At 39.8% G+C, this 22937-nt stretch overlaps 1 protein-coding gene across 10 annotated transcripts in view; it reads left to right on the plus strand.

The window, feature by feature from the left end:
• poe (E3 ubiquitin-protein ligase-like protein poe) overlaps positions 1 to 22937 on the plus strand; it is a 166094-nt gene that overhangs the window by 108545 nt on the left and 34612 nt on the right. For 8 of the 10 annotated variants that reach the window (XM_053800041.2, XM_053800043.2, XM_053800044.2 and 5 more), the window contains exons 49-65: positions 169 to 336; positions 796 to 954; positions 1057 to 1194; positions 1471 to 1645; positions 2153 to 2484; positions 3233 to 3418; positions 4745 to 4899; positions 5217 to 5355; positions 8469 to 8569; positions 9316 to 9568; positions 10268 to 10465; positions 10633 to 10807; positions 15582 to 15709; positions 15967 to 16073; positions 19547 to 19766; positions 21134 to 21289; positions 21881 to 22174. In XM_053800041.2, the coding sequence (XP_053656016.2) occupies positions 169 to 336; positions 796 to 954; positions 1057 to 1194; positions 1471 to 1645; positions 2153 to 2484; positions 3233 to 3418; positions 4745 to 4899; positions 5217 to 5355; positions 8469 to 8569; positions 9316 to 9568; positions 10268 to 10465; positions 10633 to 10807; positions 15582 to 15709; positions 15967 to 16073; positions 19547 to 19766; positions 21134 to 21289; positions 21881 to 22174 (3084 nt within the window). The remainder of the gene's footprint in view (positions 1 to 168; positions 337 to 795; positions 955 to 1056; positions 1195 to 1470; positions 1646 to 2152; positions 2485 to 3232; positions 3419 to 4744; positions 4900 to 5216; positions 5356 to 8468; positions 8570 to 9315; positions 9569 to 10267; positions 10466 to 10632; positions 10808 to 15581; positions 15710 to 15966; positions 16074 to 19546; positions 19767 to 21133; positions 21290 to 21880; positions 22175 to 22937) is intronic. The other 2 variants (XM_053800042.2, XM_053800049.2) reach the window with 1 other exon arrangement.

A 22937-nucleotide genomic window follows, 5' to 3' on the forward strand; every position in this document is an offset into this window, starting at 1 on the left:
TATAGACTTAAGTACATAATTCTTAAGAACTTGCAGATACTGTATATCCTATATAAATATTTGCCTTCCTTAGTTGGAAGTGTTTAATAGGTAGCTTAATTATTACTGTTTTTATATTTTGATTATTCTGTATTTGGAATAGCTCTCTCATTGTGGTAAAACTCGCAGGATGCTAGTGATGAAGCTGAAGGTGTTGATGTGGAAGGTGGTGATGGACAAGAGAATGGTCATTACTCTGACACAACTGCTTCTGCAAATGGTTCTGATGATGATGATGGTGAGGGCTCAACAGCTGCTACTGATGGCTCCAATTTGAGGGCTTCACCTGCAGAGCATGTAAGCAACATATTATTATAATTGACATTAAAATAATAGGTATATGATAGCATTTTGGCATTATTTTGCCTTTTTGACTGGGAGTAAGTGAAAATGGAAAGACATATGGATAGGAAGTAAAAAAGGAAATAGGAAAAGTGGATATAAAATATGGAAAGCCTGTTAGGTTATAAATCACAACAAAGTGGACTGAGGGAAATTTTTTTTAACTTAAAATACTGTGAACCCTCTAATTAATGGACTAATAGGGAGGATGGTGGTGTATGTGATTTCTGACTGACTGTAGATTCCAAGTTTTGAAATTAACTTTACATGATTGTAACACCATGAATATGGGTGAATGTAATTTGTAGTATGTTGCACATGTCTTCTGTAAAGATCTGAATGCTGCATGTTACAGATGTAAAATTTTTTAGTCCCATTTTCTTAGGTGTACTATTAAATATTAAACTTTTATAGGCTGGAAGTGCAGGAAGCGAGTCTGGAGGCTCGGTGGTCGAGAGTCTGGGAGGCGAGCACAATGTGTCTGGCCGCAGCTCAGCATATGGTGACACTGGACATGAAACAGGATCGGCTGGTCTTCGTGAAGGAGCAGCAGCTTTACCTGCGACTTTACAGGTGAGCTGTATATTTGGAGATAATGAAGTAAAATAATGTTGCATTTTAATTTACATCTATGGATATAACTAATGTATAATACAATGCATCTTTTCTGTATAGGGTGAACTGGTTGAGGAGGAACTCCCTGAAGGTGGTGTTGGGCTACACACACTTCGCTTGGCTCTTCTAGATTCTCTCGTACAGCGTGTTCCTTCACTATCCTCGGTTGGAGGGGTCACAACAATACCATTCTTCCAAGTTAGTAAAAGTCATGTATATGTGCCCTTTTTTTTTGTGATTTATTTCAGTGTTATTAAAGGTTGCATTGAGAATCAAACTTGATTAACTTTGTATTTTCCAAGTATTGTATGGCTCTTGTAGGCTTAATGCTTCCCTATGAATTTATTATAATATTTATCTCCTTTGGGATTTGTTGATACTGCTCAACAAGTATCTGTGTATTAAGATGGAGGCATTTGTATTCTGAAAGCTCGTTAAAATCCTCCCTTGATTTATTACTATATTTTTACAAAGGTCCTACTGATGCTGACATCTGACCTTGATGGCAATGAAAGTCGAGACCGGGCCAGCTTGGATGCCGTCTTGTCTGCTCTAGTAACACAACTAAACATGAGTAGCATTGATGTGGCGACAGTTTCAGAGCGTACACCCAGCAAGGAAGTCCAGTTGGTTGTAATGAGACTTTTGAGTAAGTTTATTTAAACATTCTTTTGGTTTTTATATTCAGCACCTAATTATATCTGATTTTCTGAACACACTGGCCAGAGTGTCTGTTGAATATGGTGTGGGTGACATCTCACGAAGGTTTGGAGGGAGGGTTTAAGGAGTTTTTGAGTTGTAGGGGCTTTAGCATTCTGTGGTGTGAGTGAGTGGGGGTGTGGGTGTTTTTGTGTATTGTATGTGGGGGGAGGGGGTTTAATGTTAAATGAAGAGAGTAGAGAAAAGTGGTTTTTGAGACTTGACATTGTACAGTAATGTGACCTTGTTGAGAGTTGCAGTGCAGGGAAGTACAGTGCCTGGTACTGAAGGATGGCTGGGGATGTTGCACCTTGGTGGATCATCGGAACTGTGGTCTTTGTGTACTTCTGGAAAAACAGCTAGAGAATATGCTCTTCTTTAGGTCACCTGCCTTTGTCAGAAATAGTCCGTGTATTAAATAGTTACCTACCACAAACCATTTTTTTTATTATTTTAGGTGTAATGATGTCACGAAGCAAGTCTGGTGCTCGATCAAGTAGTGACAGCTCCAGTGTGATACCTCAGGCGACAGCCAGCTGCCTTGTACGTTCAGGAGCCATGGACCATTGCTTAGTCATACTGAAAGCCCTGCTAGAATACTGGAGGGCTTCTTCTAAGGAGCAAAGTGGTACTGTGATTGGTGCAGGCTTATTGAAACCACGTCCACTAACCTTGCCACCAGATATGTCACCATTCTTCTTGCGACAGTATGTGAAGGGTCATGCCCATGATGTGTTTGCAGCTTTCCCTCACTTGCTAACTGAAATGGTTCTCAGACTGCCCTATCAGGTAACTTGAGTTAATTTAATTTTTTAAGTTCGTAATTATTCTTACATTATTAATTAGCCATTAGCAGGTAGTAATAAACACTAGTATTATAACGTACTAAGCTTAAATAATCAAATGTTTACACATTACTGTGTTCTTATTGCCAGTTATTTAATTGTATAATATTTCATCAAGACAAATTTAATGGTTGCTTTCTACAACCACTAAAAATTAATAAAAAAATGGCAAAGATCATGTTGAAAACATTGTCTTCAACAGCACCAATATTTTATTAAGTGTTGGTGGTAGTGATGTGTTAGATAATGCTCATGCAGTGAAGTTTGTACCTCAGAAATAAAGATTTGTGCTACAGTTAAAATGACGTACTATATATGAGGTGTTACGCAGCAGAAATAAAATGCCAAATCCAAATAATGGAGAAAAACAAGGTGGGAGGCCACTGCAGAGCTATCAAGCCCACGTAACCATACTTTGAGGCTCTGAGCTGAACTTGCAAATGCAGAAGATAGTATCTACTCATTCCACAAATACATGAAACTTCAAGGAATCAATGTGTTTACTACCTTGTATTTTGGCTGTAGTGGCGATTATTCTTTTCTGCTGAACAGTACCTTGTGTGTACTGTAGTTTAGTCTTCATTTATGCCCATTGAGTAAAATTGTTTATGCCCTGAGAGAATTAGTTGAAATAGTTCTTTAGGCACCTTCAAAGTATATTTTTAAGCATGTGTTTGCTTTTGCTTTATCAGATGAAGAAGCTTGGAGAAGGAGGTCAGTTTGAGCCAGCCTGGTCCCACTACCTCTGTGAGTACATGATGACACAACAAACTCCAGTTGTGAGACGTCAAGTTAGAAAACTGCTGCTATTTATATGTGGCCACAAGGACAAGTACCGCCAAATGCGAGACATGCATGCCCTTGATTACCACATAAAGGTTAGTGTTTCTGACTTTTTGTCTTCTCTTATTGCTATTACATAACATTTTTAGCCATCTCCCACGAAGGAACATTAACCCCCCAAAATAGTGAAAAGCATTTACCTTCAATCATTCAATTCCTGTCTTACCAGAAATTCACTGACATCACATTTCAGATGGCCCACTGAACTGTAGCTCTTCACTCTTCCTTCAGATTGTAAACACTGTACTTCCCATGTCCAGAACTCCAGTTCATCTAACCAGTTTCCCTGAGTCGCTTCATAAATTATAAATATTACATTCCTCATACTCCAATAGCATGTTTGATTAAAAAAAAAAACTGCCTGTACCCCAATCTAACATGCAACCTGTTGGATGTTAGATCGGGGTAAAGTTGTAACCCAAGGGTCTGACTAATGCCAGACTTGATTTTTGACTGCTTAGTTAACCAGACTGTTGCTGTCAGGGGCTTGCTGAAGTACATAGCTGTCACATTCTATGATTGGGCACTTTTAGCAAGTAGTAGTCAGATTTCTGATCAAAGACTTTTGTCGTCATTCTGGCACATTAAAATAAATTTATTAGTTAATAGGTTATTCAACTTGTGAATTATGCATAATTTACATGGTAAATTCCAAGAGTCCATAGTTTAATTCTACCTCGGGCTCCTTTGATACAGTGATATTTCATCTTGGAACATTGCTTTTTATTTGGCTTATTCCTTTTGAATATTTATAGAAAATCCATTTCAACTTGTTTTTGAGTGTGTCCTTTTGTATTTAGTGTATATTCAGGTACTTCATATTTAGGATCTCTCCCAATTATATGACTTTATGTTGTCCTTGGTAATTTGTATTTTGCCTTTCACATTTAGCTCGTTTTACAAACTTGCATAGAATGTTGAGTTGCATCTTACTGTAGTTCACTTTTTTTTTATCTGTCCTCCCTATATCTATGTTTAGTCTCTTTGAATCTAACAAATCTCCAGGCTGGCACTCTTCCTGAAGTGGTTCACAGTCATTTAATTTTCATGGCTTTCCAGCATGTTCTATGCAATTGTCCCTTATTGTTTTCTCCTTTTCACCTTTCTTTTGTTTAGTATATAATACCCTGTGTAAATTTTGTAGTGTAATTTATAAACCTATAATTTTTACTGATTATAGTGTACTTAAAGATTAAATGTTTGCACATTAGGGAGTAAAAAAACTCAGTACTCATCTAAGGTATATCAAAGGTTAAGTCTTTAGGTTCATTTACTAGATAAATGTGACTTCCTATTTCAGAACTTTTATTTATTGCTTACCTTTTTATTTGGTAAGTAAGATGACTTTATTGTTGTTACAGGATGTGAAGGTGTTGTGTGCACAAGGAGGATTTAGCTTCTCAGGTGGAGCCTCTGTCACCCCCATCAGTCTTCCATACGACTCCCTCATTCAGCTGATTGAGCATCTCAAGTCGTGTGTGGACATTGCTTCATCTCGCACTCCAAACTGGCAGAAGTGGGTAATATTAAGTATTGTATACTGTACTCGCCTATTTGTTTTCACAGGTGTCAAGTCTCGGCTCCTGGCCCAGCCTCTTAACTCGGCACTTGCCATAGGCATCCCCTCCTAGCCTCTAGACCTATCATACCTGCTTTTAATACTATGTAAGGAGACTATCTCCATACATAGTCAGGAATTTGTTTCATCTTTCTGTAACCATCATGATACTCGTACAAAAAATAAAAAAACAATCTAAGCACTTCTGAATTATTTTAGATTATCTTAAAATTTGAGAAATATACGTTATGGTGTTTATAAATTTGTTATGACAGATATTGCATGAAGGATGAGAGTGTACTTGGCTTCTTGATGGAGGTGTCTTGCCTGCTAGAAGAAGGTGTTGCCCCAACAGTCCTTCAACTTCTTCAAGCAGCACTGTGTCCAAGTTCCAAAAATTCGGAAAACTCCAAGGTAAGGACAAATAGCCTGCATATAGGAGAATGAAGCTTATAATGTCATATCAGTCCAACTTGGACCATCGACTAGTCATGCTGGTCAGTGGTCCAAGTCGGACTGAAACGTTGTCATGAGCTTCTTTCTCCCGTGTGCAGGTTGTGTGTGTATTGTTCCAGTGACGACATTGTGTCTTTGTTTTTCACTAAAAATAATTCATATAAATATTTTTGAATGTGCTTTAACCTTTAAGCATCCCATAATAGAATGTGTGGAGGGATGTTCAGATCCTTTCACAGGTTTGTTCTTGCAATTTTTTTAATTGAGTTACAGATTCAGACCCAAGTGTATACACACTTGAATTGTCAGCAGATGGGTTTATGAAGGACAAGGTTAACCATAGAATTGAAGAAGGAAAAAAAGGTGAGTGGTGCATTGAGGTGTCTGTGGAGACTAACTTTATTCATGGAGGCAAAAGAGGAATTGTACAAGAGTATAGTGGTACCAACACTGTTATATGGGTGTGAAGCTTGGGTTGTAAGTGCTGCAGTGAGGAGGAGGCTGGAGACAGTGATGTCATGTCTAAGGGCAATGTGTGGTGTAAGTATTATGCAGAGAATTCGTAGTGTGAAAACTTAGAAGAGGTGTGGAGTTATTAAAAGTATTAGAGGGCTGAAGAGGGAATGTTGAGGTGGTTGGTCATTTAGAGAGGATGGGGCAAAATAGGATAACTTGGAGTGTGTATAAATCTTTAGTGGAGGGGAGGAGGGGTAGGACTTGCCTTAGGTAAGGATGGAGGGAGGGGGGTTAAAGGTTTTGTGTGCAAAGGGCTTGGATATACAGTAGGCATGTGTGATCATGTTAGATAGGAGTGAATGGAGATGAATGGTTTTTTGGGACCTGATGAGCTGTTGGAGTGTGAGCAGGGTAATATTTTGTGAAGGGATTCAGGGAAACCAGTTAGCTGGACATGAGTCCATTAGGTGGAACGTACAGTGCCTGCACTTTAAAGGAGGGGTTTTGGATATTGGCAGTTTGGAGGGATATCTAAACTGTCATATCTGACCACCTCTGCAAAGACAGTGGTTATGTGTGATTATTGTGTGCGAGGGGCTTGGACTTCCAGCTGGCATGCGTGAGCGTGTTTGATAGGAGTGAATGGAGACAAATGGTTTTTAATACTTGACGTGCTGTTGGAGTGTGAGCAAAGTAACATTTATGAAGGGGTTCAGGGAAACCGGCAGGCCGGACTTGAGTCCTGGAGATGGGAAGTAGAGTGCCTGCACTCTGAAGGAGGGGTGTTAATGTTGCAGTTTAAAAACTGTAGTGTAAAGCACCCTTCTGGCAAGACAGTGATGGAGTGAATGATGGTGAAAGTTTTTCTTTTTCGGGCCACCCTGCCTTGGTGGGAATCGGCCAGTGTGATAATAAAAAAAAAAAATGTGTGAATGATGGTGAAAGCTTTTTTTTTTTTTCTTTCTTTCTTTTTTTTGGGGGTCACCCTGCCTCAGTGGGAAATGGCCGACGTATTAAAAAAAAAAAAAGAGACCTGTTGCGCATTTTAAGTGTCATTCACATGGGCTAGAAGTGTCAGTGGAAAATGATGCTTTGCTCATATGGGCTATTTTGAACACTAGGAGTAATAAATCTTTCACACAACAAATATTTTGCAAAATCATTTAAAAATTGGGGTAGTAAAGCTATTATATATACAAAGCATTTATTATGCAAAAGGAGCATATACAGTAAACCCTCTCATAATACATGTATACAGGAGATGTTTCTCAAAATCTGATCAGTATGAAAACTAGTGTAATGTTAAGTAAAGAACATGTAAAAAATGGGGTTAAAGTCCTGTAAATTTGCCAAATACTTTTTAATATTCTACTGTATTAAAATTACTACAGTTTATTTTCAACTTAGGTTCTAGTTGTTGTTGTTGCTTATACACAGAGGTATGTGGAGGGGGTTAATATTGCCCTGCTGGGTTCAGGTGGATGGTAGTGCTTCAGTGGGTGCAGAGTTATCAGTAGTTCATAGTTGTACTGGAGTGTTCAAATATTTTATAACCTGTCTGGTCTGTTGTTCCCTGCTATACCTTATAGAGCTGACAATTAGGCATCATCAGCTGTTCCAGACCCTGCTTTGAAGTAATGTTTCTGTATGCATAAGGATCCTTTTCAGTGAAAAAATCTGCAAATTTACTAATAACATAGACTTTATTATGTAACTGTTGCAGTGTTAACTGCATTGCCAGGTTCTATCCAGTCTGTTTTATTTACCTCCTCTTTTCTGATAATTGAGCTCCATCAGATCTTCGGCATCTTTTTTTTTCGCCATGTTTTAATGTGCATCTTTAAATCCCTTGCATCTCACAGTCCACACCAGGGTCACAATTTCCTGGACCTCCCTCCTTTGTGAAGAGGAGTGGAGACTTATTCATTGAGGGCTAGAGATGGAGTCATTGAGTTTATATTTAATAAACACACTTTCTTTCTTTCAACACACGGGCCGTATCTCACCGAGGCAGGGTGGCCCAAAAGAAGAAATAAGTTTCTCCTTTTACATTTAGTAATATATACAGGTGAAGGGGTTACTAGCCCCTTGCTCCCAGCATTTTAGTCGCCTCTTACAACACGCATGGCTTACGGAGGAAGAATTCTGTTCCACTTCCCCATGGATATAAAAGGAAAAGTAATTAGAACAAAAACTTTTAAGATAAAATCAAAGAAAACTCAGATGAGTGTGTATAAATAAACGTGTACATGTATCTTTAGTGTGACCTAAATGTAAGTAGAAGTAGCAGGACGTACCTGAAACCTTGCATGTTTATGAGACAGAAAAAAGACACCAGCAATCCTACCATCATGTAAAACAATTAAAGGCTTTCGTTTTACACTCACTTGGCAGGACGGTAGTACCTCCCTGGGTGGTTGCTGTCTACCAACCTATTAAATTAACAGTGATTATGTGAGAGTGAGATGAAAGTGTTGAATGAAGATGAAAGTATTTTTTGGGGGGGGATTTTCTTTCTTTTTGGGTCACCCTGCCTTGGTGGGAGATGGCCGACTTGTTGAAAAAAAAAAAATCTAATAAATTTTTATGTGATTGATTTATAATTGGTATTTTAGAGCTCTGGAAGCAGTACCAAGAGAGCATCCAGTGAAGACAGTGAGGGAGAAACTAGAGGTGAAGAAGCTCACTGTGCTGCATTAGTAGCACAGATCAATAGGTGAGTAATTGTGTAAGAAATGTGTTTGAAAAAAGTTTGAACATATTGAATTCACATTTGTGTGCTGTTAAAATGTTTGCTAGCTGATAGTTATTGCTGGAAGATGTGAACAGAATCTGTAAATATTTGTAGAATAGTTTTGAAGGCTGTGTGAAAAGGAATTTGAAAGTGGAAAATGAGTGGAGTGGAGATGAATGGTTTTTGGGACCTGATGAGCTGTTGGAGTGTGAGCAGGGTAATAATTTGTGAAGGGATTCAGGGAAACCGGTTAGCCGCACTGGAGCCCTGGAGGTAGGAAGCACAATACCTACACTTTAAAGGAGGGGTTTGGGATATTTGCAGTTAGGAGTGCCATCTGAATTGTCATATCTGTGCATCTCTGCAAAGACAGTGATTGTGTGAATGATGGTAAAAGTGCTTTTTCTTTCTTGGGTCACCCTGCCTTGGTGGGAGATGGCCAATGTGTTAAAAAAAATCTTAAGTTTAGGGTTCAAGCTTTAATAGTTGTAATTACATTGGGTTTGGGCTACAGAATGTTCATTTTTCACATTTTAATGCAATTTTATCAGTAGTATCCTGGGAAGAAGTTTGCACATTTTGAATAAAATTTGATAATATGTACAGTAATTGTCATATCCAGGAAAATATTTAAATACTATTAATAATAATTACCATAAAGCATAAATAATTTGTCAACCATGATTTAAATGTTTATACACAAGAGCTTTATTTCTTTTTTCATTAAGGTATTTGGACCGCAACCGTATAAGTCAGTTTGTACGTACTTTCTTATTGGAATCTAACTCGACGGGTGTAAGGTGGCAGGCCCATTCGCTTGTTCTTGCCTTGTATAAACACTCTCCTCCAAGAGACCAAGACACCCTTCTCACCCTCATGTGGTCACTATGGCCTCATCTTCCTGCTTATGGTCGAAAAGCAGCCCAGTTCGTAGATCTGTTGGGATACTTCTCTCTCAAAACTCAACACTGTGAGAAAAAGGTATGTTTTTTCTTATACATCTGTGCCCTATTTTTTGTGAGAGGGGTTGTTGACATGGTTTGGAGAATGAGAAAGATAGAGCAGGAAAGGTTAGAGGGAGAGAATGAGCATTTTAGATCAGATTGTCAAGAAAGACGATTTATGTTGCCAAGTGTAAACTACTTAACATTAGTGAAGGTATTCAGGGACAGTGGTTTTCAGGATTTGAATGCTCGAGATAGGAATTACAGTGACAGCACTAGACTAGGGGTGTGTGTTGCAGTTGGGAAGTTCATATGAAATGTCTTGTCTTCATATTTCAAGTAAAACGGCTACTAAATGAGTGATGGTGAACGAGTTTCCTTTGAGTCATTACCATAGTGGAAAAGCTCTCATGTACTACAAAGAAAATTATAAGAGCAGTCAGTGGTCTGTCTTGTGAACTCCATTACTACAACTAAATAATTTTGTAAAATCTAGTTTTTATTTATCTTTAAGTTTAGTTTTGCAAATGGACGAGTCAAGTCTTTATTAAAAATATAGAATTTTTTATACAAATTTTATTTTAAATTCGAGTAGCCTTTTAAGAAAGCTTAATTCAGTTTTATTTAAAAGTTAGTGGGCTTAATGTTTTAATATAAATTTGTTAAAAAAAAGGAGAGACCTTCATAGTTATTAGAAGCTACTGTACTAATATTTTGATAAAACTTGTATTGGCAGGTGATAGAATATATCAATCGAGCTGTGACAGTTCTTCGAACGCAATCTCAGCTCTTGGCCAACCACCCTAATGCCAATTTATACAACTCCTTGGCTTCTCTGGTAGAGTTTGATGGCTACTACTTAGAGTCTGAGCCATGCCTTGTCTGCAACAACCCAGAAGTTCCATTCACCAGTGTTAAATTATCCACAGTAAAGGTACAGTATGTAGAATCATTGCTAAATTTTATCCTTTACGTTGCTGTCTTGACAAACATTGGTTTCTGTATAAGTTTTCTGTTATTTTTCCATGTCTTGGTCTTTTCTCTGTCCTTGTATTTTATTTAATTACTGTACACTATACCTAGTTTTTATTTATCTTGTAGGTTGATTCTCGCTTCACAACAACAACTCAGCTGGTTAAACTGGTTGGAAGTCATATGATCAGTCGCCTGACACTTCGCATAGCTGATCTTAAGCGTACAAAAATGGTCCGCACTCTTAACATTTTTTACAATAATCGCTCAGTGCAAGCTGTTGTAGAACTAAAGAACAAACCAGGTAAGCCCTTATGGTGTATATCTTGATCAGTTTTATCTATAATATGTTTCTTTTTTAACCCCTTCAGGGTCCAAGGCCAAAATCTGAAGTGGTACTCCAGTGTCCAAGAAATTTTGAAAAAAAACAAAAAAAAAAAAAATTCTTACAGAATTAGAGTATATTTTTGTGAAGGTAATAAGACAAACAAAAAAAAAATTCTGATCAGTACTTACTGAGATACAGTGCCGAGAAGTTGACCCAAAATGACGTGGTGGCGGCAACATCGATGATTTCCACATACGCGCATTACTTTATTTAATGTTTTTTGTGGTTTTTTCTTTTCTTCTCTAATTTTTTTCTTTTCCTACTAACATTTAGGGCCTGAGAGACCAATACTGTATATAATGTATATATATAAGCTCACTGTATTGAACACAATAACTGCACTAAAGTTATTATCATATTATTGTTTACCACTTTTGTTTATTACAATAAACATGCACAAATCTTGTATAATACTAATGTTTTATCATATATTAACATATTTACAATCACTGGACATGGTTTTAGAACTGCTGGAGCTTGTGGAACTCCTTGAAACATGGCACCATGCACAGAGGTACCTTACATTCCTCTCACATAAACCAAGTGTCTTTGCATCTTTGTTGCCGTCGTTTTGTTTGTGCACAGATGATGCATCTCTTCTGAGCAAATTTCTTCTTAGTTACAGGAAGCTGTATTATGAAATGATCACCTTCCCTCCTCAAACGCTTGGGTATATCCTGAGGAGTTCGAGGACCTTGTTATATAGCAGGTGTTGTTACCTGGTACTTAATTATGAGTTGTCTGACAATAGACAAACAAAATTCACCATACGGTGGTCTGTTGCCAGTCTTCATTTGGTACATATTATATGCATTGAGCATTGAAATGTTCATGAGATGAAAGAGAAGTTTCATGTACCACTTGTAACTTTTGCGAACACAATCAACAAAGCCAATCTGCATGTCACATTTGTCAACCAAGCACATGTTTTGTGTATAATCAAACACTGTCACTGGTTTTTGAATACGTTCATTAGTCACTCGATCAACTTTGCCACTGTCTTGCATTTCGTTACGGTGAATGGTTGTCAACAATGTGACATCTCGTTTGTCATGCTACCGTAATGCCATGATGTCATTGGCAGTAAACACCTGCATGTCATCACCACGAGCACCTGCGTTGAGCCTGGGCATATGTTTACGATTAGAACGCACTGTTCCACACACATCTGTCTTGTTCACTCACAAGAAATCACTGAGTAAAAGGCTTGTGTACCAGTTATCGGTATACCCCTTACCAAGATAAGGTGCCATCATGCTTCTCACTACGTCACCTGAGATACCCAATAACATCTTGGTATCTTTCAATGTTTTACTTCCCGTGCATACAACAATACCCAATACCAGGCCACTGTCACAGTCACATAGTACAAACAGTTTTATACCAAAGCATTTCCTCTTGCTCGGTATATACTGCTTGAATGACAGCCTACCTTTGAACAAAATCAAAAACTCGTCACTTACAAGATTCTTGAATGGATAAAAGTACATGCTGAACTTTTGTTTGAGATACATAAAAACATTTCTAATCTTGTATAATCTGTCACTTCTGTCAGGCCTGGTTTTGTCAGAGAAGTGCAACATACGTAACAGTAAGATAAACCTGTTCACTGGGATGATTTCACTGAAGACCGGGGTAGAAATTAGCCGATCTGTGGACCAGTATGCTTTTATATTATGCTTATAGACATGAGGCATAAGCATTATTGTTGCAAAAAGCAAATACATTTCTGCAACAGTCGTCTCTTTCCACCAGTGTAGTCTTGACTGTGGTGATATCATCATATTTGCCATGGTGTACTCAAAATACTTGTTACTTTCCCTGACAATAATTTCCATCAAGGGCTGGTCAAAGAATATTTCAAAAAATTCCAGTTCATTGGCCATGGTTCCAAGGGGACAAGTAGGTAGAATTCCACTTTGAGAGTTATCAAAGTGGTGGGGCTTGGGAACAAAATTGGGATTTTACTGCCACTCCCAGATACGGTTTGCTGGTGGATACTGGACATCATAGGCTGGTTGTGCGGGTAGTTGTGGTGGGCTGGTGGCTGACGCTCCGCTTAGTCCTTGAACTGCGGAGTCGGCAGCGTGGGTCCCAGCCTGGGCTGGTGAGTCACGCATGGCCGTGGCACTACCATCACCACTACCACCATCTACTGATGCCTGTGGTCTATCCATGCCAAGTGTAGCCACATCATCCTCACTTTCACTGTCTATTCCTGGTGTAGGGCCACAGGATGTACTCCGGGATGTACTCCGTCCCCTGGGCACGGCATAGGGTACACTACCCGAGCGCATGCGGCGGCATACATACCGACGCTTCACTGGTGAATATGTTTCCTCACTATCACTACTCAAATGATCGTCAAGAGCAATAAAATCACAATCCACGTCACTATCATCATCATTACTGAAGTCAGAGGCCTGGTCACGCGAAAATAATAGTTTCTCTTGCGTTGAGGTGCAACTGACCGTGACTGAGGAGTTCCCACACCAGAGGTAGAAGGTTGAGGATTGTCAGGGTTTTCTGCACTATTATCGATATCCTGGTCATTCCTTTCGGTCACTAACTGATCAAAGCCAAAGAATTAATCTTCATTTCCACTTCCATCAGTGTCAGAACTATCAGATAGGAAGAGGAGAGTCTCAATTTTCCTTGGAGTGAGAGCTGCTTTGCGACAAGGCATGGTGAACAAGGGTAACTGAGCCGGCGTTCCCACATTGCTATGCGGGCGCCTAGATTTTTTGTTTGTGGCGCACACCCACCATGCAGAACCGTTCTCTCACATGTAGGCCTATGAGCGTTTTCACACTAAATTTGACGGCACTAAAATTTTGGCATAGATTTACGGTTTGGACACTGAACGTGAAGCCGTAGATCTACGGGATGGACCCTGAAAGGGTTAAACACATTAGCCATCTCCCACCAAGGTAGGGTGACCCAAGAAACATTCAGATTTGTTCTTTCAATAGCTGTCTTTCCAGAAATGTACAGACAGTACTATCAAATAATTAGCTTTCAAAATAGGTTAGACAGTACATTAGTGGATGTGGGTGGGTATGAGGTGGACCTGATTAGCTTGGGGCAGTAGGCCTGCAGTAGTAGTGCTTCCTTCTTGAGTTCTTATGACCCTTAAACCTCACTGTCTCCACCCATCCTTGAGAATGCAGGCACTATACTTTACATCTCCAGAAGTCGTCTAGTTAACTGGACTAGGGTACTAATGCTGTTGATCTAAGAAACTTGAAACAAAAGTATTTGGTCACTGTTAAAAAGTATTGCTAAACACCCTCCTTAATAATAGATTTATGATAAATTCCTGAAACTGTTGAAGTTGACATTTAATATACTAGCCATTTGGCATTTATGTAAGGGTATATGGAAACAATCTGTTGTAGTATCTGTGGATGAGAGGAGGATTTGTGGTTAATTGGCTAATGTAGTAGTATCTGTGGATGAGAGGATTAGTGGTTAATTGGCTAATGGCATCCAAACAGATTATCCATTCCTGGATAATCAGTCTGGATAACCTAAAAAATAATTGATGATCTTCAATATTTAAAATTGTTAGGAACATTTTATTTATGGAGGCGAAGAAGGGAATGTATGAAAGTATAGTAGTACCAACACTCTTATATGGATGTGAAGCTTGGGTGGTAAATGCAGCGGCGAGGAGACGGTTGGAGGCAGTGGAGATGTCCTGTCTAAGGGCAATGTGTGGTGTAAATATTATGCAGAAAATTCGGAGTGTGGAAATTAGGAGAAGGTGTGGAGTTAATAAAAGCATTAGTCAGAGGGCAGAAGAGGGGTTGTTGAGGTGGTTTGGTCATTTAGAGAGAATGGATCAAAGTAGAATGACATGGAAAGCATATAAATCTATAGGGGAAGGAAGGAGGGGTACGGGTCGTCCTCGAAAGGGTTGGAGAGGGGGTAAAGGAGGTTTTGTGGGCGAAGGGCTTGGACTTCCAGCAAGCATGCGTGAGCGTGTTAGATGGGAGTGAATGGAGACGAATGATACTTGGGACCTGACGATCTGTTGGAGTGTGAGCAGGGTAATATTTAGTGAAGGGATTCAGGGAAACCGGTTATTTTCATATAGTCGGACTTGAGTCCTGGAAATGGGAAGTACAATGCCTGCACTTTAAAGGAGGGGTTTGGGATATTGGCAGTTTGGAGGGATATGTTGTGTATCTTTATACGTATATGCTTCTAAACTGTTGTATTCTGAGCACCTCTGCAAAAACAGTGATAATGTGTGAGTGTGGTGAAAGTGTTGAATGAAGATGAAAGTATTTTCTTTTTGGGGATTTTCTTTCTTTTTTGGGTCACCCTGCCTCGGTGGGAGACGGCCGACTTGTTGAAAAAAAAAAAAATTATTTATTATTATGCTTTGAGAGCTGAAGGGAATCTTTCTTCTTCTTTCAACACACCGGTCGTATCCCATTGAGGCGGGGTGGCCCAAAAGGAAAAACAAAAGTTTCTAATCTTATATTTAGTAATATTTACAGGAGAAGGGGTTGCTAGCCCCTTGCTCCCGGCATTTTAGTCGCCTTTTACGACACGCATGGCTTAAGGAGGAAGAATTCTGTTCCACTTCCCCATGGAAACTGAAGGGAATATTAATTATAAATGTATGAATTACAGATCAGTAATGTGTACAGTTTATTAAGTTGCTATTTTAATTCACTAGCTATGTGGCACCGTGCAAAGAAGGTGACCTTATCTGCTGGTCAGATTGAGGTAAAAATTGACTTCCCTCTTCCCATCATTGCTTGTAACCTCATGTTTGAGTACACAGACTTCTATGAGAATCTTCAGGTAAATATTTTTGTTTAAATTTTATAATAAATATTTTTCATGAAGCTTGATACGATTTTTTCTTAAATGTATAGATGTTTTATGATATTAAAGGCTCTTTTGAAGATGATTATAGATGGTGGGACATTGATAAATTTGTCACAAGATTTTTTACAATTCTAATATAAAGAGCATCTCATCTTGAATCAGTGTGTAATTTTCCTCTTAATTATCTCCAGTTTTATTGACCTTGGAACAATAAAATTATCTGTTTTCAGGCTTCTACAGAGACACTTCAGTGCCCTCGATGCTCAGCAGCTGTGCCAGCATCTCCTGGTGTCTGTGCCAATTGTGGAGAAAATGTTTACCAGTGTCACAAGTGCAGGTGATTCATATCATTCTTCTCTGCAGTTAAACATGGTTTCATGCATATATATTCTTTCTTTCAACACACCGGCTGTATCCCACCGAGGCGGGGTGGCCCAAAAGGAAAAATGAAAGTTTCTCCTTTTACATTCAGTAATATATACAGGAGAAGAGGTTACTAGCCCCTTGCTCCCGGCATTTTAGTCACCTCTTACAACACGCATGGCTTACGGAGGAAGAATTCTGTTCCACTTCCCCATGGAGATAAGAGGAAATAAACATGAATAAGAACTAGAAAAAAAATAGAAGAAAACCCAGAGGGGTGTGTATATATGTGCTTGTACATGTATGTGTAGTGTGACCTAAGTGTAAATAGAAGTAGCACGACATACCTGAAATCTTGCATGTTCATGAGACAGAAGAAAGGACACCAGCAATCCTACCATCATGTAAAACAATTACAGGCTTTCGTTTTACACTCGCTTGGCAGGACGGTAGTACCTCCCTGGGCGGTTGCTGTCTACCAACCTACTGCCTACACACACACACACACACACACACACACACACACACACATCACACAGTCAAGGACAGGTAATCAGGCTAAGGAAGGAAGGAGGAGAGACAACAGGAAATGACACAACAAGAGATTCAAAGAAGTGTTCACAGAGGAGACAGAAGGGACTCCAGAAAGACACACACCACCAAGTGCTGGACACAGTGCACACAACCGAATGACATGGTGACAGCAGTAAGACAAGAGAGAGAGGGGTGGGTGGATTGCATTTTCTTGGACTGCAAGAAGGCGTTTGACACAGTTCCACACAAGAGATTGGTGCAAAAACTGGAGGACCAAGCAGGGATAACAGGGAAGGCACTACAATGGATCAGGGAATACTTGTCAGGAAGACAGCAGCGAGTCATGGTACGTGGCGAGGTGTCAGAGTGGGCACCTGTGACCAGCGGGGTCCCGCAGGGGTCAGTCCTAGGACCAGTGCTGTTTCTGGTATTTGTGAACGACATGACGGAAGGAATAGACTCTGAGGTGTCCCTGTTTGCAGATGACGTGAAGTTGATGAGAAGAATACACTCGATCGAAGACCAGGCAGAACTACAAAGGGATCTGGACAGGCTGCAGAACTGGTCCAGCAATTGGCTCCTGGAGTTCAATCCCACCAAGTGCAAAGTCATGAAGATTGGGGAAGGGCAAAGAAGGCCGCAGACGGAGTACAGTCTAGGGGGTCAGAGACTACAAACCTCACTCAAGGAAAAAGATCTTGGGGTGAGTATAACACCAGGCACATCTCCTGAAGCGCACATCAACCAAATAACTGCTGCAGCATATGGGCGCCTAGCAAACCTCAGAACAGCATTCCGACATCTTAAGAAGGAATCGTTCAGGACCCTGTACACCGTATACGTTAGGCCCATATTGGAGTATGCGGCACCAGTTTGGAACCCACACCTAGCCAAGCACGTAAAGAAACTAGAGAAAGTGCAAAGGTTTGCAACAAGACTAGTCCCAGAGCTAAGAGGTATGTCCTACGAGGAGAGGTTAAGGGAAATCAACCTGACGACACTGGAGGACAGGAGAGATAGGGGGGACATGATAACGACATACAAAATACTGAGAGGAATTGACAAGGTGGACAAAAACAGGATGTTCCAGAGATTGGACACAGTAACAAGGGGACACAGTTGGAAGCTAAAGACACAGATGAATCACAGGGATGTTAGGAAGTATTTCTTCAGCCACAGAGTAGTCAGTAAGTGGAATAGTTTGGGAAGCGATGTAGTGGAGGCAGGATCCATACATAGCTTTAAGCAGAGGTACGATAAAGCTCACGGCTCAGGGAGAGTGACCTAGTAGCGATCAGTGAAGAGGCGGGGCCAGGAGCTCGGACTCGACCCCCGCAACCTCAACTAGGTGAGTACAACTAGGTGAGTACACACACACACACACACACACACACACACACACACACACACACACACACACACACACACACACACACACACACACACACACACACACACACACACACACACACACACACACACACCCACACACACACACACACACACACACACACACACACACACACACACACACACACACACACACACACACACACACACACACACACACACACACACACACACACACACACACACACACACACTACACACTCACACTCACACTCACACTCACACTCACACTCACACTACTCTACTCTCTCTCTCTCTCCTCTCTCTCTCTCTCTCTCACACACACACACTCTCACACACACACACACTCTCACACACACACACTCTCACACACACACACACTCACACACACACACTCTCACACACACACACACTCTCACACACACACACTCTCACACACACACACTCTCACACACACACACACTCTCACACACACACACTCTCACACACACACACACTCTCACACACACACACACACACAGCACTTGCCATTAAAGTACAATGAAAGGAAGGCACCCTGATACATATGTCGATAAGACACTTTTATACTGGCCTGGCAGCTCGAAAATGGGATATCTCATGATGGCTTCTGGCTGCACCCTTTCCCTTCTGGGCTGGTGTGGTAGATGGTTGTGTCTGTAGTAACCCTGCACTGTGTGGTCAGTCTCCTGTGACTTAGGGAAAAATTTACCCCATGGAATTCTGAAGAATGTGTTAATCACTTCCTAGATGGTTGAAGGATGTTCTAAAGTTATTTAAGTGGGGGCCCGACACACTTGAATGACAAGCACTGTATACTCATAGCATCTCTTAAAGGTATATCTTTATTCTGCAGCAGTCTCTCTTCACCAAGGGAGAATGATAGGTAAAATTTCTATCAAAACACATTTTGCTGTATTCCTAGTTATTTCCATGTTGCCAAATTTAGATGGAATTCACTTGGTAACATAAGAGAGCTTTTAGTGCCAACTTGCCATTGTGGCATACAGTTGAGCCAGGCTTTGTGATAAAATACCCCTAACATAACCTTTGTTCTTCAGCCCATTTAAGCAGGTGTATTTCTAGCTTGCATAAAAATCAAGGAAAGCAAATTACAACATTAAATTCAACAGTAATTGCCTGTGTAGCAGTTAGATAATGACAGCACTGTACTTCTTACCAACAATTAACATGAAGTTGAAAATCCTTTAGTTGGGTGATACAGGATTACAAAGGGGCAATAAAAATATTTTTTTCACTTGTAGTGATAGACTACTAGAATAGGATTCAAAAGATAGTACTGTACTGATAGTGGCTGTAATACTACAACCATTGAAAACTTAAAAAAAAAAATACGTGATAAATTAACTAATGAAGACTGGACTTTACAAGCATTCATATACATGTATAATCTTGTGTGTTGGGCCAAAATGTAATAAAAATTACTGTATGCAATGTATTGTATGTTTAAAGCTTAAAATAACTAAATATTGGAACTAATGTCAATGTTTATTCACCACACAGGGCCATAAATTATGATGAAAAAGACCCATTCCTTTGCAATGCATGTGGTTACTGCAAGTATGCCAAGTTTGACTACACTCTGCAGTGCCGACCATGCTGTGCTGTGGATCCTATTGAAAATGAGGATGACCGTAAGAAAGCTGTACTCAATATCAATACCTTGCTTGAAAAGGCTGATAGATCATACAAGCAACTTCAAGCATACAAACCAACCTTGGAGGTAGATATATAGTGTTCACTGTTGTGACATCTTTTCCTTACACAGTACTCTTCATTCATTCTAGCTGGACACAACAATAAAGTACAGTGGACCCCCGGTTAACGATATTTTTTCACTCCAGAAGTATGTTCAGGTGCCAGTACTGACCGAATTTGTTCCCATAAGAAATATTGTGAAGTAGATTAGTCCATTTCAGACCCCCAAACATACACGTACAAACGCACTTACATAAATACACTTATATAATTGGTCACATTCGGAGGTAATCGTTATGCTGGGGTCCACTGTATGTGTATTTTCTCCTAATTATTTGTCTGTCTGCATATGTAGTGTGATTGTGTTTAGCCGAGTTTCTTGAGAAAATTAATGGCCAAAGATATAAGTATGAAAGTGTAGCCGTGTCTCTTATAAGATGAAGAATGTACAGATAGAAAAGATAGATGCCTAGGTAACCTGTATTTATATATACTATTATGAGAAAGGGACAAGTTAGAGCTTAAGTACATATTTTGAAAAGATGTTATGTTACAGATGGATAGTTATCAGTTAATTTGTGCACTTGGAAAGGAGGGATGTGGTGAATCTATATGGTGAAAAATGTGTAGTGAATTATTGTGAACTGAGTGAAAGAAAGGTAGTGACAAGGATGGCATAAAAGTGTTTAAGGAACACACACACTACTGAGCTGCATCCTTCATACTTTTCTATAGCATTATAAAAAGTGTATATGCAAAACCTTGAGATACACTCTTAACTTGTGGCCAATTCTGTATTCTAAAGTATTGAATATCAAGCAGTAATAATGCGAGTGATTTTGGGAATGGCAAACTTATTTTCTTAAATATGTTCTCAGGAAAAGAATCATTGCTTATTCTTTCCCCTCTTGTCAGTGACATGCAATTCCGATTTTTTTTTTTTTTTTCAACAAGTCGGTCGTCTCCCACCGAGGCAGGGTGATTTTACTTGAGTAAATGTGATTGATGCTGGATGTGATTTTTTTGTAGCCTATGTTATATATGTACAGTATTTCAAGCAGACCTGAAGGTACTATAATTAAGTTTATTCAGTATTCATAGTAATTACATATATTACTGTAATATGTAACACATTGAACAGTGCTGTAGCTAATGCACATTTATGTAGGATTGAAGTTAATATTAATAATTAAGGCACTAGGCACTTAAACAGTTAAATGGGAGGCAGATTGCTATTGTATTCATTTGTTCCCTAAATGTCGTTAAATGAATGTACTTAAAATAAAATACTATTGTTCTGAAACATCTTGATATAATATTCACACAGTCATAAAATTGTGAACCATACTTTCATTTAAAATAAACATGGAAATCATATACTTTGATTAACAGCTGTTACTGGTGCGCATCAGTGAGCAAGGTGCTGTTAGAAGTGCCGATGAAGGGAGCTCGGGAGGCACTCAGGTAAACCGAGCCATACAGCAGCTGGCTCAGAAGTATTGTGGTGACTGCAAAAATTCCTTTGATGATCTCTCCAAAGTTATCCAGGTATGAAAAGCTGACACATAAATAGAAATAGTAGAGATTTTAGGGAAGAGGAGTATTTTACCTGATTTTCCATTTTTTTTATACCAATTTTGTGATTTTGGCATCATGGATAAGGGTAATTACCAACAAACATCTAAAGTCAGTCTATGATAAGCTGGGCTGCTGTGCATATATTAAATTTTGTGCCGCTAACACCAGTCCCAGACCATCCACAGGGAGGCCTGGTCTAGGACTGGGCCATAGGGGTGCTAACCCATTGTACTCTCCAGGTTGTCAAAGATAATTTTTTTTTATCAGGTAATGAAATAACAACGAGGTTGCATAGTTAGGTATCATGTGTCTAAATGAACCAAAGGGATACCAGACAGCATTTTTTCAATATAAGACTGGCAAAATGCAATGAATTGAGCCATGACAGTGGAAGCAGCCTTCATATAGTTCGAAAATAAATATACCAGGGTTCAGTTACCTTAGTCAGAAGTTGGGAAGTAAGATCAAGAGCTGGAACTCAACTCCTGCAAATTCAAATAGGTAATTACACTTTGTTTTCTTTTGATTATTTTGTTAATTCATAACTCTTCTACATTTTAGCGAGTGCAGGCATCCCGCAGAGAATTAGTGAACTTCGACCGCTCACAAAAGGATGGTGGAAAGAAAACTGTAATATCACCCTTGGGTCGAAGTGGAATTGTATATAGTAACCCTGAAGATGGAGCTGTAGCTGCTGGTCGTTGTTATGGTTGTGCAGCATCAGCAACTGAACACTGCATCACTCTCCTGCGTGCTCTGGCCACAAATGCTACATTGAGAGCATCCCTGTGTCAGCACGGATTGATAAATGATCTTCTAGAATATAATCTTCGACGCGGAACCGTTCAGGTAAAGGTTTGTGCTTCATCTTTATTACTGTGATATATAGATTATATAGTTGGGAGGCAGTAAGTCATCTGGCCCTAATTAACTTTTTTTTTATTATTGACACACTGGCCAATTCCCACCAAGGCAGGGTGGCCCGAAAAAGAAAAACTTTCACCATCATTCACTCCATCACTGTCTTGCCAGGAGGGTGCTTTACACTACAGTTTTTAAACTGCAACATTAACACCCCTCCTTCAGAGTGCAGGCACTGTACTTCCCATCTCCAGGACTCAAGTCCGGCCTGCCGGTTTTCCTGAATCCCTTCATAAATGTTACTTTGCTCACACTCCAACAGCACGTCAAGTATTAAAAGCCTATCAAACACGCTCGCGCATGCCCGCTGGAAGTCCAAGCCCCTTGCACACAAAACCTCCTTTACCCCCTCCCTCCAACCTTTCCTAGGCCGACCCCTACCCCGCCTTCCTTCCACTACAGACTGATACACTCCTGAAGTCATTCTGTTTTGCTCCATTCTCTCTACATGTCCGAACCACCTCAACAACCCTTCCTCAGCCCTCTGGACAACAGTTTTGGTAATCCCGCACCTCCTCCTAACTTCCAAACTACGAATTCTCTGCATTATATTCACACCACACACTGCCCTCAAACATGACATCTCCACTGCCTCCAGCCTTCTCCTCGCTGCAACATTCATCACCCATGCTTCACACCCATATAAGAGCATTGGTAAAACTATACTCTCATACATTCCCCTCTTTGCCTCCAAGGA

This window comes from Cherax quadricarinatus, chromosome 91 (assembly GCF_038502225.1).
Source record: "Cherax quadricarinatus isolate ZL_2023a chromosome 91, ASM3850222v1, whole genome shotgun sequence".
Taxonomy (NCBI): domain Eukaryota; kingdom Metazoa; phylum Arthropoda; class Malacostraca; order Decapoda; family Parastacidae; genus Cherax; species Cherax quadricarinatus.